This window comes from Nymphaea colorata, chromosome 2, assembly GCF_008831285.2.
Source record: "Nymphaea colorata isolate Beijing-Zhang1983 chromosome 2, ASM883128v2, whole genome shotgun sequence".
NCBI lineage: Eukaryota > Viridiplantae > Streptophyta > Magnoliopsida > Nymphaeales > Nymphaeaceae > Nymphaea > Nymphaea colorata.
The window spans coordinates 23,554,399-23,571,157 of record NC_045139.1 but is presented as its reverse complement, the minus strand read 5'-3'; the positions used below and the strand labels follow the sequence as shown (position 1 = coordinate 23,571,157).

The following is a 16,759-nucleotide window of genomic DNA, read 5'->3' as shown; positions in this document are numbered from 1 at the left end:
AGGTTGGAGGATCCAAGAAAAGTGAGAACTTTGGCCCTCTTATTTGGGAGGTAGAATGAACAACGACACTATCTGTTTCCTGATTGAAGGCGGCCATTGACAAAGTGCAATGGTCTATGTATAGAGCTGGCTAGACCGGTGTCACATGCAAAGGACCGACCGCTCAAAGGACCCACCTGGCCGGTTCCGGTCAGTTGGCAGTCCTGTATGGTGACTGGCGTACACCAACCTGGACTTGACCAGATTCCAGCCCTCTAATGTCCAATCTCAATCATCAATCCATGAGCATAGTACAAGTTCCAGATTGGTTTCCTGACACTGAATGAGCAATCCGGCTCATGCGGACATGGGTAGTACTGCTGATGTTGCCCGAGTGACATCACATGCACCTAGTGCTTTCTTTTGATCTGTCCATGCAGCTTTACTCAATATTGTTGTCAATATCAGAATCAAACTTCACTTAGTTTGTTGAGTGATGTGGTGAAACTGATAAGAATCGATCAAGTAGTGCCGTAAAAGACACTTCACTAGACCATATGTGAAAATAACTCAAGCTAATTCAGATCAGTTTGTGACGACATGTATCTTTTAGATGATAGGCTGATATGATGCACATTGGACGATATGGACCAACCAACATTCTTACTAGCAACACTGAGTTCTGTTTAATTAGAGCCGGCGAATTATCAAATCCCTTTTGTCCTTGATGCCCGTGTCCTGTTCATGTACAATAATGGAAACTATTTAGAAACCATTATACTGTCGCCAAGCAAAAGGAAGGTGGCACTGTCTACTTAAAAGTGATTGCTTTGTCTTGAAAAGATGCGGTCAATATTCAGTGGCCAAAGGACCAACACCATATATTTGAGGAGCATTTTATATGTAAACATATATACAAAAAATTTAGGATCAACACATATTTATTAGACTGTAGGAGCAATTGCCCACACATGCCTACATGTACTCTGCCCCTGTCAATATTTGCCAAAACAGATTGTATAGATCTTTTATAGGAAAGGCTTGTACAAAGTGTGTAATGTTAACGGCACCCAAGCAGCAGCAGAGCCAGAAATTTTTGCCAAACGATGCTCATGCACAATGACTCAATTTTAAACCATTTAAAAAGTCTTAAATTTTTCAACTACATTTTAAATTATTGTGGGTCACCATTATATAATCAGCCAGGGCAACTACCCAGACAAGCCCACATGTGGCTCCACCATTGGGCCAAGTAATTATATGAGAGGTTGGCCTGTATCCATCATATGGGCGGTTATAACCTGATTCATCTACTAGTTGCTGACCTCTCGCACAAGGCCAAACCTTAACTATACCTTGGAGGTAGGGATAGTTAATGGCGAGGATTTTACAGATATTGCATCCTACCAGGCGTGTTGGAAGACAGAAGGAATTGCAAAATAAAGCCGTTCATAAGATTGGTTTTGTTATTGAACTACATACTAACCTGCATTTTAGAGTCACAATATATATATCTATATATATATATATATATATATATTTATTTATTTATTTATTTATTTATTTATTTATTTATTTATTTGCAAAGTAGTAGGTGCTACTAGATGGATAAAGAACAATATTATCAATTTAAGATCACAGTTAAAAGAAAACAAGGAGAAAAAAGTGTGAACTAATGTTGGATAACAAAAATGTCTCATCACTCTTTTTTTTCTCTCAACCATTATTCTAGAAAAGATAAAGGGCTAATATATATATATATATATATAGAGAGAGAGAGAGAGAGAGAATTCAAGTTATTTTTATAAAAAGGTTGATTTTTCTGCTATCAAAATTTTGATGCTATAAGAGCTGTACATGTTTTATTATTAGAAAAAACATTATTAAAGTCTAATATTTACTAACTTAATATATGTTTCTCATCAAACCACTCTTAAGATTACATATGTAACGTTAGACTGTAAAAAAACCACTTCAATAATTGATTTCAATGGATGTGGTTCATGTCTCTTGCCTAAGTGGTCTGATATTTACCAACTACTGTGTAAATAGGTGTGTGTGTAGAAAAAGTCCATGCTGCCTGATGGCGAAATTAAAAGCTAAAAGGACTATAAATGATGACTAAACCACAATAAACTGTCGTCACACCATAAATTATTATGGCTAGTATTATTAGCCCTTGTTGTATCCAAGGTCATACCAGATCCAAGTCCTAATAAATCTCTATATCTTAATTTACATAATTTAAGTTTGTTCAAACGTAAATTTGATAGCTCAATTAACTGAGTGTAAGACATGATTTGAGTAACACAAAAGTAGGTTAGAATACTATGTTCACATGCTGCGGTGCGAACTAGTCAAATAAATATCTGTTTTAAATAATCATCTTCCTGGGCATCCGACAGTCTTAATCTAGATTAGCCGCTTAGGACCTGATGTTGCCGAACTTTATCAACTTGACCCGTACAGAACTATAATTAGTTGTCACTGCGGATCCACCTTGAGTTCAATTGGAAGCAGTAAGAAAATAGTTTCATCTTGAAACTATTCAAGGTATTCACACAGATGCCGACCAAAAATACAGGTTTCAAGCAATAGCGGAGCCACATATGGGCTGTGTAGGCAGTTGCTCGCACCAGCAACCCTAAGTTTCTTTATTTTCCCATTAACATTTTCAAATATTTCCTCTGTTATGTATAGGATTATTCCTTTGAATATGAAAATCTAAGAAGAATGAGCCCCTCCAGAAAATTTTCCTTGGTTTAGAGGACTAGTTTATGTTCAATATTGATCACGTTCAATATTGATCATTACTTACTCAAACAAAAGTAGAGTCATTAAAATCATTGTAAATGGGAAAGTTAAGGTTTGGATAAAACTACCTGTAGAAACTGTAGAACGAGAAGAACAAAGAACAAACACGGATGTAACGTAGAAAACCCATCAACAAGAGGGAAAAAACCACAGAACCAGACACTCTCTCTCATAAACTTTCATTCACACCATGAAAAGAGGGATTACAAATGATATAAATAGAACCCAGCAACATAACAAAGTGAATTGAGTCTAGACCCAGACCCAAAACAACCAAACCCGTCAACACTCCCCCTCAAGTTGGACATACATATCAAAAATGTCTAACTTTGATACATTTCTTTCAAATGAAGTCGAAGACAAGACTTTGTTAGAACATCAGCTGTCTAATCTTTAGATTTCGAACAAGTTCTTTAGTATCAATTCTCTTTCGAATGAAATGACGGTCAATTTCAACATGCTTTGTTCTGTCATGTAACACAGGGTTATTGGCCAAGTTGATTGCTGACTTGTTATCGCAATACATCTTCATTGGTCCTTCAATCTTTATATCAATATCGATCAACAATACTTTCAGCCATAGTAGCTCAGAAACACCCATAGCAACTGCTCTGCATTCTGCTTCAGCACTGGAACGAGAGCAAACGTCTTGCCTCTTACTCTTCCACATTACCATATTCCCTCCTAAATAGATACAGTATCCCGATGTGGACTTCCTAGTGTCAATACAGTCTGCCCAGTCTGCATCTGAGTAACCTTCAATCCCAAGAGAGTCTTGCTTAACATATAGGAGACCCTTGTCAAGATTCCTCTTCAGTAGCACAAGATCCTGTCGACAGCCTTCAAGTGTGCATCCATGGGAGCATGCATGAATTGACTCATCACGTTCACAACAAATGTAATATCGGGTTTAGTGAGAGTAAGATAAATCAACTTCCCAACTAGACGTTGATATCTTCTCTTGGCCTCTTCACAGAGAGTCTCCCCATCTCTAAGACTCAGCTTGTGCCCAAAATCAAGAGAAGTAGAAGCAAGTCTACACCCCAGTTTTCCGGGCTCGAGGGGATTGCTTAAACCCATACAAAGCTTTCCTTAGCTTGCAACATTTTTCAGGTTCCTCATGTCCTGGAGGGCATACACATATACACCTCCTCTTCAAGGTCTCCATTGAGAAAAGTATTCTTGACATTAAGTTGGTACATCTTCCACTCTTTTATCACTGCTAAGGAGATAATGACTCTGACTGTCTTCATCTTCGCAATCGGAGCAAAGGTCTCCAAGTAGTCAATTCCATATTTCTAACTGAACCCCTTGACAACAAGACGAGCTTTATATCTGTCTACACTCCCATCTGGCTTATATTTAATGGTGTAAACCCACTTTGATCCCACCAGATGAGCCGCTTCAGGAATCTTTACCACCTCCCATGTCATGTTTCTGTTCAAGGCTTCAATTTCTTCTTGCATAACAAACGTCTACTTGGGATCACTCCAAGCCTCAGCGACAGTCCTGTGAATCACAACCAAAGAAAGAGATGAAACAAAACAATTGTATTCCGTGTTCAGTCTAGAATATGACATGAAGTTACCAATAGGGTGTTGAGTACATGACCTGACACCCTTTCTGAGAGCAATGGATAATTCTTCACTTTCAGTCTCTGCCTGAGTACCTTCAACTGACATCTCTTAAGCACGACTTTGGTCATCCAGGAAAGGAGTAGCATTAGGATTGGGAATAAGATCTTTATCACTAGAGGACATTACTTCGTCAGCTCCACCAGTGGGTCCTGCCGTAGGCAACCTTCGCCTAGAGTAAACTTGCCCAAACAAACGGTCATGTTCCTCCTCATCCACAGTCGAACAGTCATCAACCTTATTGTGCTCTAGAGGGTTCGTAATTTGAGCCTCTTCTTTCTTGTAATCCAAAAAATCTGTAAATTGAATATCTTGATTGGGAGAATACCTTTCTCTCATTACAGACCTCTCCCTCTAAAGAGAATTCTCACCAAAATAAGAAGCATGTTCCGGGAAGGTGACATCTTTAGTGACATAAGCACGACCAGTGAAATGATCTCGATACTTGTATCCTTTTTGAGTGGGAGAATAACCTAGAAATATGCCCTTAATCGGCATTGAATCAAGCTTTTTAATATTAGGACTGTGATTGTGAATAAAATAGACACAACCAAATACTCTAGGTGGAAGAGATAAAGGTTCACGACTCCTTAGTAACATAGAATGAGGTGTCTGCCCATTCAACACACGACTAGACATACGGTTGATTAGATACGCACTGGTCAACACAGTATCCCCCTAATACCTTTTTGGAACATAAGGTTGAAAAAGAAGAGCCCGAGTCATATTCAGTAACTGGTGATTCTTTCGTTTAGCAACTCCATTTTGAGGAAAAGTATAACTACATGAAGTCTCATGAACAATTCTCTTTTTTCGAAAGAAGCTATCAATAGACTGACACGTATATTCACGAGCATTGTCAAACCGAAAGGTCTTAACAGATGCTCCATATTGAGTTTTCACATAAGCAATGAAAGTCTTAAAGTCAGTAGAAACTTCACTACAGCTTTTAAGCAAGTAAACAACGGTGTTACGAGAACAATCATCTATAAAAGTGATAAAATACTGAAAACCAAAAAAAGAATTCCTGAAGGCCCCCACACATCAGAATGAATCAAAACAAACACCTCATTAGAACAATGGATAGAAATAGGGTATGAAACCCTAACATGTTTAGCCAGGTGACAGACATCATAAGACACTATAGTCATATCTAACCTAGAACATAAATCAGGAAACAACTGTCTAAAAATTTCAAAAAGAATGTGTCAAAGGCACTCATACCAACGCATAACCAACTGAATGGAGTCTTCTCTACTCTTCTTTGTCTTGTTGGCAGCCGTCATAATAGCTTTAGCAGTATGCATGGGTAAACGATATAGCCCCTTAAAAACCAAATAAATCTCAATCATCTTCCCTATCACTAAGTCCTGCAGAACACACCGATCAACAGAAAAAATAATTTCGTAATTCAACTCTTTCGTAATTTTGTTAACCGACAAGAGGTTCAATAGAAGATAATGAACATGTAGAGCATTGTGAACTAAGAACCTATTCAAAAGTGAGAGACTTCCTTTTCCAGTCACAGAAATAGATGAACCATCGGTAAGAGACACACGTTTCTTCCCTGACGAAATCTTATACCCATGTAAGACCTTATGATTGCCAGTCATGTGGTGGGTGGCACCACTGTCAATAATCCATTATTGCATATGAGAATCCGCCATCACAAAGGTCCACCAAAGTAGTCAAAGAGCAGCTGAACAGGCGCAACAGTGGCCAGTCACTGCTGAACAAGGATAGGGAGCCAGCAACACAGTGGAACGAGCGGCGACGACAGAGTAGCGGCCGACTGGGAGCTTCGTGACAGAACAAGCACAGCCAGGCGATGAGATGTAGAATCGCCCAAAAAAGAGATGTTCTCATGCCAAATCTTGACCTAATAGAGCTGCGGACGACAGAGTTCTCACACCTACCGAAAAAACCCAAAAATGGGCGAAATTTACAGCTCAAATCTAAAGGACTCTGTGGCAGAACTCATTCCAACGAATACTAAGACATGATCGCCCAAGAAAGAGCTCCTCCACGGCCAAAATCCAGCCCAAGCCAACCAAGGACGGAGACGAGAAAGCTCACTGCTGGAATCCTGAGTTCGGTCACCTGAACTTCCTACCGCTGCACTCTATCCGGCGACCTCAGAGTGGATAGCAAGGGAGGTCACAGGCGACAGCAGAGAGGTCGGGCGACAGGCAAGCAGGCGTCGAGTGATGCACGGGCAGCAAAGAGCAAGACAAAAGGCATCCGGCGAGCAACTAGGAGCGACACACGGGGAGCAGAGAGCGAGAACTCAAGGGCAGCAAAGAGCAAGGTAGAGGCAGACGCTCGAGGGCGGAACCTCCACCAGAACCCACGACAACAACAGCAGAGTCGGGCGACGCGGGAACTTCACAGCGGAAACAAACGGAGCAGATGAGCACGCTGGCAGCAGGGAGCGGCCAGCTGACACCGGCGATGCTGCGCGGAGGTCAAGGGAAGAGTGGCGTTACCAGGCCACAACAGCGACGGAGGTGAGCCAGAACTTCACAGCTGCATAGAGCTTCACCGGAACTTCATCGTGGGTTCGACAATGGCAAAATCCACTCCAAAAAGAACAGTAATTTCATATCCACTTCGGCTCTGATACCACGTAGAAACTGTAAAAGAAGAAGAACAAAGAACAAACACAGATGTAACGTGGAAAACTCCTCAACAAGAGGTAAAAAACCACGGGTGAGGAGGACTGATGGCCACTAGCAACCAGACATTCTCCCTCATAAACTTAAAAAACCACGGGTGAGGAGGACTGGTGCCCACTAGCAACCAGACATTCTCCCTCATAAACTTTCATTCACACACACCCTAAAAAGAGGGATTACAAAGGATATAAATAAAACTTAGCAACATAACAAAGCGAATCGGGTCCAGACCCAGACCCGAAACAACCAAACCCGTCAACACTACCTAATAGTTGCGACAGGTCACCAAACCAGGTAGTTTAGGCTTGATCAAACACATGCAACAAACAGTATGTACAGAACAAAGCAAGGTAATCACGTGGGTAATAGCATAAAATACGCTGATCCAATACATAACGCATAGTAAAATTCAGAAAACCGTGCTCAAAGCTATATATATATATATATATATATATTGCACGGAGAGATATGTCATCTATGTATATCATGCCAAACTATGCATATAATTTTGTTCCGGACCTGCTATGGCTTAATTTGAATTGTTGTGGTTCATGATTAGCAGAACTTAAAGCACCACACACTTTGATGCTACTGATTGAACTAAAGGTGGATTGACAGTAAAAAACATATCCAGCCAGATATGATTTGACTTATGGATCTGGCTCTAGAAGATTTAGACGTCCACAGTTGATAACATCAGGACAAACAACCAGTCACATTATCCAAGTAGCTAAGCATTCAACGTAAGCAAATTGATGACCAAAATCAGGACTTTCAGATACTCCAAGCAGTGAAACTATTGACCAGCTTAACTTGTTTTGAACTGTAACTGAAAGTGTAATTGGTTTTGAATTATGACCAAACTGCAACCATTGCTGATGGGATTACAAAAAAGAGAAAATTATGGCAAAGGAGTTGTGAAAGAGTTGTCCATAAGGCAATATTAGTACTGAACCAATTGTCCTCTGATGGGGGTACGTCTGAGGTCTCACTGTTTCCATCTGAATACCAAAATAAAAAGGAATGGATAACCAAAGCATAAGTTCAATGACGTTTATTTTTATTTCAATCAGAGTAATGATTGGGGAAAAACTAAGCTTTACTTTTTAGGTTATGATTCCACCTATACAGCACTTTTGCGATCCTTCAGGAAATCTGCAAACCAGTGAGCTGAAGATTTGGGATGCCGGGAAAGTCCATTCTTGTAATCCACATAAACTATGCCAAAGCGCTTTGTGTATCCCTGAGCCCACTCAAAGTTGTCCAGTAAAGACCAAGCAAAATAGCCACGAACATCACAGCCGTTCCTACCATCCAGTAATTAGAATAGGTAATGCACAAAAATAAGGTATTTTTACATTAATATTCTCTACAAATAGAAGAACAGGAATTATGAGAATAATCAGCCGTCTTTCTAAGGAATGCAGGACCGATACATTTATATCACTATAAAAGCCATACATACACGTACATCTACAGTAATCTTATGGTTTTCCCTCAACATATTTAACCCATCAGAGATAGAGATGAATGAGAGATGGGCATGGTGTATTGATGGCTTTCCGAGGGACAAACACGAAGGATCATATGTGCTAAGGTGGGTCACTCCTAAAATTACTCTCAAATAGCTCAAATAGTTAAGACATTGCAGCAAAATGGTTGATAAACTAGCAGAAACATCTTCATTAGATGCTCTGTTAACAGCATATATCCAGCAGCATTTTCCCTGTCAGGGAATTAATTTTCAGAACTGTGACTTTAACATGTATGGCAAAACAAACATCATTTAGGTTTTGCTCGTACAAAAAGGGAAAATACCAATTCCAAACAAAAGATTCAGATTCTGTTTTGGATCATCGCATTTATAAATGCTTCAACAAGCACAGGAGAAAATTCAAACTAAAATGCTTCAACAAGCACAGAGAAAATTCAAACTAAAAGTAATGACTTGTACCAGATTGACTGTGCAACGGAGGCAAGGTAACCTTTAAAGTAAGCAATCCTTTCAGAGTCATTTAAAACCTCTTGCAAAGATGACGTACCAGTGTCTTCTTCATCCATACCTGTAACATATACTATGATGAGACACTTCTCATTAAAATGTCAAAAAGGAAAGATTGGTTCTAACTGAAAATCAAGACTAAGGGCCTGCATGAAGCTAAAATGGCCTCAAAACATACTGAGACCAATTTTTCACAATGAAAGTCGAGGAGGCTTGTGCATAACATGGTACCAAAATTTCCAATAAAAATGCCATTGCCTTTTGGCACTTTCAAACCCACAATTTTCTGGGTCTGGGCCAAACATTAATATGAAAAATTGGAACAAATTTGAGTTCAAAATGAATATCTGTGTCTCCCGCTCTCTTCTTTTGTTCTACTTCCTCCATGCAGCTGCTATTTTTAATACCAACCTTATACAAGGCCTTCTGATCATTTGTGAAAATCTGTAGAAACTCCATGATTCTTAACCAAATCTGTTTCCCCATTCCTTGCCAGACTTTTGAGTCAATCAAGAAAGCTGAGCAGGAGAATAGAAGAAAAAACCTTGCAAGTGGCCGGTAATATTTCTATATCTAGACTTTAAGTTTGATGGTCATATATGCCTGGGGCTAATACTCTTTTTTTTTTTCTTTGCACTGGTCCAAAGCCTTTTCTATACATGATACAATTTATCCATGGAGCAGGTTGAGATCCATCACACCAAGCAGTCCAATGATCAGCCAGTTCTGGTCAAGCTATTATAGCTGGTATTAATTGTATTCACCTGGAGACTTGAGGTCAAAAAGGTGAGGTGTGTGCCTTGATGGAGGTGGATCATGACGTCTCAAGTATGGAGTTACTTGACAATAATTTTATACCCGTGAAATTTTATATATATATATATATATATATATGTGTTGAATATTGGAGGAAGAAAGGGACGTGAGAGAGAGAGAGAGAGAGGAAACTTTCTTGTGTCTTTCACGTAACCCTAATCTCTTTTAAAAGAGATTAGGGCATTGACTACATATTTACAATTTCAGTCCACTAAAATATAAGAAAACAATAAGTAGACCCTTGTCTACTTTCTAATATTTCAGAAAGACTCAAATTGACTCTAGAAAACTTTAACACTCCCCCTCAAACTGTATCATAGATATCAATCATGCTCAGCTTGTTACATCCTCTCAAGAAATCTCCAATGGGAAGAGCTTTAGTAAACATATCAGCTGCTTGATCTTCAGAGGAAACGTGGATCGTGCTAATGACTCCTTCTTGGACCAAGTCTTGAACATAATGGCAATCCACTTCAATGTGTTTCGTCCTCTCATGAAAAACAAGGTTATTTGCAATGTAGGTAGCGGCTCTGTTATCACAATACATCTTCATAGGAAGTTTCACTGAAATTCCCAATTCTACAAGTACTCATTTGACCCATGACATTTCAGCCGCTGTTTGAGCCATAACTCTATATTCAAACTCGGCACTCGATCTAGCAACCACATTCTGTTTCTTGCTCCTTCAAGAAATAAGATTCCCACCAATAAAGACGCAAAAACCTGTAGTAGATCTTCTATCATTTACTGACCCTGCATAATCAGCATCACTATATGCTTCTATGTCCACACATTCTCCTTTTTTGAACCATAACCCCTTTCCTAGGGCTGATTTCAAATATTTTATCACCATTAAAGCAGCCTCCCAATGAACTTTCTGAGGTTTCTCCATGAATTGACTAAGCTTATTTACAGCAAAGCTGATGTCTGGACGAGTGATGGTCAAATATAAAAGTTTCCCTATCAGAGATCTGTAAGAACGAGAGTCAAAAGCCTCTGATTCATCATCATGCATATGAATCTGAGGATTCATGGGAAGTGTAGCAGGTTTGGCTCCCAATAACCTTGTTTCCTGCAGAAGATCAAGAGCATATTTCCTTTGAGACATCACAATCCCTTTATTACTACAAGCCACTTCAATACCAAGAAAATATCGAAGTTGACCAAGATCTTTTGTGACAAAGTGTTTTTGTAAGAACTCCTTTATCCGAGCTATCTCTTGAATATTTTTTCCAGTGAGAACAATATCATCAACATATACAATCAATATCACTATACCAGAAGTCCCTCGCTTGATAAACAACGAGTGATCAAGCTGGGATCTTCGAAATCCACATTTAGAGACAACCTCACTTAGCTTATGGAACCATGCACGTGGACTTTGTTTAAGTCCATAGATAGCCTTATTGAGTTTGCATACCTTGAAACACTCTCCCTGTCATTCAAAACCAGGTGGTTGTTGCATATAGACTGTTTCAGAGATATCACCATATAGAAATGCATTTTTCACATCAAACTGAAAAAGAGGCCAATCCTGCTGAACTGTAAGAGATATAATTAGGCGAATAGTACCTAACCATGCCACAGGCGAGAACGTCTCGAAGAAGTCTACCCCATAAGTCTGTGCATAGCCTTTAGCCACAAGACGAGCTTTGAATCGCTCTACAGACCCATCAGAATGATATTTGATGGTGAATATCCATTTGGAGCCAACAACATCACAATTCAACGGTAGGTCCACCAAGTCCCAAGTCTCCCTAGAAAGAAGAGCATCCATTTCTTCCTGCATAGCATGCTTCCATCGTGAATCTAATAAGGCTTGGTGGTGAGAGGTCGGAATAGTATGACTAGCCATAGCTCGATCAAACTGCACGAAACTTGTGCTCAAATGGTCCATAGAAACTTAGTTAGAAATCAGATTCCTTGTGCACTGTCGCTGGCCCTTGCGAATAGCAATAGGTAGATCATCTGCAGAATAGTCATCATTTCTTCCTGAGTCAGTCTTATCATTAGAACTTACCTCATGAGAAGACGTTAGTGGGCGGTTAGGAGAGGGACCTTGACGTCGGGTATAGACTATTGGAGGATCAAGAAAACGATCACCTGATAATGGTGGAGAGGGCGGGATCGACTCAAGTGATATTGGGGGAATAGGAAGTGGAACAGACATTGGAAGCTCAGACACAGTGGTACTTGAAGCGGAAAATAAGGACGAGACTCAAAGAATGTAACATCCGCACTGACGATCTCTTTCTTGGTATGGGGATCAAAACATCGATAGCCTTTTTTATTGGCAGAATATCCAATGAACACACATTTGACAGCTTGGGCAGCAAGTTTGTTTTTGTTTGGGCCCAAGATGTGTGCAAAACAAGTGCATTCAAATACTTTAGGAGGTATATGAAATAATGGTCGATCTGGATATAGTATTTGAATGGGGATGCGTTCTTGGATGGCAGACGAGGGCAATCTGTTGGTGAGATAACATGCGGTAAGAATAGCATCATCCCAAAAATAGGCAGGCATATGAGTGTGCAACATGAGGGTACGGGCCACATTTAGAAGTTGTCGATGTTTGTGTTCAGCAACACCATTTTGTTGGGATGTGTGAGGACATGTATATTATGGTCGGATCCCATGATTGGCATAAAATTGGAGTAGAACTGAAGATTTAAATTCAAGAGCAACGGCTTTATTTGGAGCTGTTGGTGGCAACCGATGGCTAGCTTAGTTTGGTCAAATTCCTTAACAAAAAGCAGAGCTAAAAATAAAAAACAGAAACTAAGCCAAATAAAAAAAATACTAAAGAAATATATATAATAGGCAATCTACGTCACCTGAGTGCGAGGTGTAGGAGTGGATGGGGGTGCGGATGCAGCAATTTTTTTTTTAAAAAACAGGTGCATGTACGGCAAGGGTGTATATATATGTGTGTGCATATATGTATATAAATCATTTGTTACATAGTTATTTAACTATTTGTTACATAGTTATTTAACTGTTTAGTAGCCTCATTTATTTATATTTATATATAAATTCTTTGTATGAAAGACAATTTAGTCATGTGCAAATTTAAAATGGTTAGTTTTGACCTGGTTCGGCTGATCAAACCGAATGTGCTGTTGGAGAAGCACCAGCATCGACACGGGTGCGATACGGACGCGGCAGCCATTAGAAGCACCTATGTGACATAGTAGGCAATTGCCTACATATATAATATATATTATTCTATATTATATTATATTAATATACACATAGCATGGATATAATGGCCCTACTCTTGTATATTGTTTTCTTTTACATGTTCTCTTGCTGCATAATGTTGTTAAATTACAAGCATCATGTTATAGCAATTTTTTAGGTATTAAGTTGTAAGAAAGTTGTGTATGTGAAGCTGTCAGTCACTAATGATTGTTTGATTATGTGTGTGTTGACTTTCTATATATCAAACATGATTGTTTGTAGCTTTTTGACTTAATTTTAATAACTCAAATAGAGATTATTTTGAAAGGCAATATTGTCAACTGAACAAATTTTAAGCAACTATGACATTCTATTTTCCATTGCCTATTGATTGCAGACTGAATATACTCAAGTTGCATATGATGGGAGATTTGGGATCGTTCACGTCTGCAACCTCCATATCATGCATAACAGATTCCAACCCATATATGGAAACAACTTGTAGAAGAAATCACCAAAGAAGAATGAGGGTTGCAGCTGCCAGTCAATTCTATATCTACCCAAAGCTAATCCTTAACTCTAAAGACGGAGATAATGCACCATCAACACATTGATCAATTCGACCAATGAACAAGTCACTGGAAAGATCAAAGTCGTTGTGTCGTAGTTAGCAATCTAAATCCACCTCACACAGAAGCTAGAGTTCATACTTTAGGAAATATCAAATTTTTTATATTTGTTTTTATTTGAATATTATAAAAAAATAAGAAGTCATTTGTATATTATAGGAATCATAAGACTAGTGATCTATTCTCTAAGGATTAATCGGTAAAAAAGAAAATCAGGTGAGAAGTTCAGGGTGTCATAACTACATGAGCATTTCTCTTTGCACAGTTGAAACCAGGTTTGCTGATTTCTGACAGCTATGTCAAAATCAGGTCAAATGGTCTGCAAATATTTCAACCTTTTGGGTATAAAATGTTTCAACCACATCTTAAAATAATCAAAGAAAATATTACTATAGCAGATTTTCCCAGTCAAACTAAGCCTTGTGAATGCCTCCCAATAATGTCAAAATCCATAGGGAAGATAGCAGCTAGACTGTTTGATGGGCACATGTTAGGCCATGTTATGTAGGTCCTACCATCCTTAAGTATTCAACTTGTCAGTGCAAAAAAAAGAGCACTGCCCATTTTCTTTTCAGTCTACTCACCATTCTCAGTAATATATATAGGAGGTTTTCCATATCTCTTTGTGATATAATTGACAGCTTCCCCAATGCCCCAAGGAACAACATAGAGCCATTCAGAGGCAGCCTGGAGGACAATCAATGTAAATGCAGTCATTGACCAGCTTTGTTAGAAATGGAACAAGCATGAGAGAGAAAGAGTGAGAGAGAGAGGAGGAGACCCTATCACCGATGGTAACACCTTTCCATTCAGCTGCAGTAAAAGATCAATCAGTAAAAGTATAGATAACTGTGCAAACAGGGCAAAATTTCAAGTGCCAGAATACCTATCCGGTCCATCTCTTGATCATAGTAAAATGTGTTCTCCTCAGAACTCATAGAAGATGTTATGTATCTTGTTGTATAGTGATTAAGCCCAACAAAGTCAATAGAATTCCGTAATAAAGCAATTTCATCATCTGTGAACTTTGGAAGACGATGCTCGAGTTTCTTGATCATGCTTTCAGGATAGCGTCCAAAATATATTGGATCCAAATACCTGTGTTGCGAAAGGAAATATTAGCCTATGATGCAGCTTGAGGCACCTCCTCTGTCCTTTATACTCCAGTACCTTTTAAACTTTTGCTACAATAGACTAAGAAAGTTGTAGCTGTTCTATATTTCTTGAATAGACTCATATAGCAGATCTCCCAACAAATCATAGAAATGTTATATAGAAGCCCCAGAAATGAAGAAATACAGAATCAGAGGAAAAGAAGACATAATAGTACAACTCAATACAATAAAAGTTCACAGATGATGAAAAACGCGAGAAAATTGAAAAAACAAGGAAAAAACATGTTTTATTCGCGTTTTATCCTATTCTTTTGTGTTTTCTACGTTTTTTTTGCGTTGTTTTACTTTTTTCATTTGTCAGAGTTTTTTCACGTTTTTTTTCACATTTTTACAATTTTTCAATTACCACATTTTTATTTTCACAATTTTCACATTTTATTTTTAGTTTTTTGGCTTTTTTAAAATTTTCAGAGACATTCCTGAGAAGAACAAATTTGCCGTATTATACCTGGAAAAAAAACTTGCTATTTTATACCCAAAAACGATATTGTGACAATGGTTTAGAGTTTCCTTTGATGATAGCAACTTCTGCACTCTGCAGTACATCAACCAAAAATGATGCTAATATTTTGTTCTTCAGTAAATAAGGAATTGCAATGATGCAGCTTTCACAAATCAAGAAAGACAAAGCCTTTTTACATATTTACTGCTCAATGAATGGGACCTATGAGTGACAAGAACAGCAAGCTACAAAAGAAAGCCCATAGCTTTAGAATAAACATTTTAAGAGATGAACTTTCAGTGAAGCATTTTTCCATGACAACGACAAAAAGCATTTCTCTTTTATTTTAAAAGGAAGGATCCACCAATACCATCCAAGATGGAAGTCTAAGCGCCTCTGAGCAGCAGCCTTGTCAATTAAGTCATCTGTTAAAGGCTCCGACCATTCACAATCCACTGACATGCCAACAACACCACCTTGAGTGTCCTAACCAGAAGCAAGAAACAAATTTAAAGGCCTTTGCAGAATGTTTATTTACATGAATTTTCCAGCATAACACTTTTCATATATTCCAGGAAAGCAGCTTAGTTCTTGAAAGAAACTCAACCTGTAATACCTGTATCCACATAAAAGACAGGGCATCTAGTGGCAAATAGCAACAACAATGTTTTCAATGATTTAGTGAAGCTAAAAATACAGAATGAGGAAAACTTCTCTCTTTTATTAAAATAACATTTCATTTTCTACAGCAATAACTGATAGAAATCTGGCACCGATATGTGTAATTAAAAATTTGTATTCATGCAGGAAGATAGAGAGAGAGAATGAGACAGGGAGAGGCTAAGGAGAAGAGGCCGTCACCAGGATAGTCTACATGGCTCATATTTATAATACTAAACCAGTTACAATTGCTGAATCCTAAGAGACTCTATAATTGCATAATCCTAGGAGACTTCTCACATATGACAAGGACATAGAATACCGCAACACAGTTTACAAGAACGTAGAACACAAGGACATTTAATAACGTGAGACATTGTTCAACGTGCTGGATTTTGGATCCAGATGGAAGATCTGAAAATCTTATTGTTTAACAATAACTTCTATGGACTCTAGCACAACATTCGTCAAACACCCAAATGTAATGGATTATTTGTTTGAGTGAAGCTAAATTTGTAAACAAAATTCCCTGTGAGAAGAAAAAGGAACTTAAAATCTTAGAATCACAGCAAGAATAAACCTGTACTTAATCATTGAACTATGACATTGAAAAATATGACATCCAGAGGCAGTTAAAATTCAGCAAACATTTCTATGCTCTGGAACATTATATCCTCCATATACATGTTTGTACCAAACACACATGCACAAGACATTGATACAAATATCATTCTGTCTTTAGGCAAGGTT

General features: G+C 38.4%; 1 protein-coding gene across 4 annotated transcripts in view; it reads right to left on the bottom strand.

The window, feature by feature from the left end:
- Window positions 1–7,932: 7,932 nt before the first annotated feature.
- Window positions 7,933–16,759, bottom strand: part of LOC116247791 (beta-glucosidase 4) — a 43,841-nt gene continuing 35,014 nt past the window's right edge. For 2 of the 4 annotated variants that reach the window (XM_050075953.1, XM_031620107.2), the window contains 7 exons: window positions 15,720–15,835; window positions 14,619–14,830; window positions 14,514–14,545; window positions 14,317–14,419; window positions 9,057–9,165; window positions 8,206–8,409; window positions 7,933–8,103 (listed from right to left, as the gene is read on the bottom strand). In XM_050075953.1, coding sequence (XP_049931910.1) covers window positions 8,226–8,409; window positions 9,057–9,165; window positions 14,317–14,419; window positions 14,514–14,545; window positions 14,619–14,830; window positions 15,720–15,835 — 756 coding nt within the window. In that variant the 3' untranslated portion in view covers window positions 7,933–8,103; window positions 8,206–8,225. The remainder of the gene's footprint in view (window positions 8,104–8,205; window positions 8,410–9,056; window positions 9,166–14,316; window positions 14,420–14,513; window positions 14,546–14,618; window positions 14,831–15,719; window positions 15,836–16,759) is intronic. The other 2 variants (XR_004170907.2, XM_031620108.2) reach the window with 2 other exon arrangements.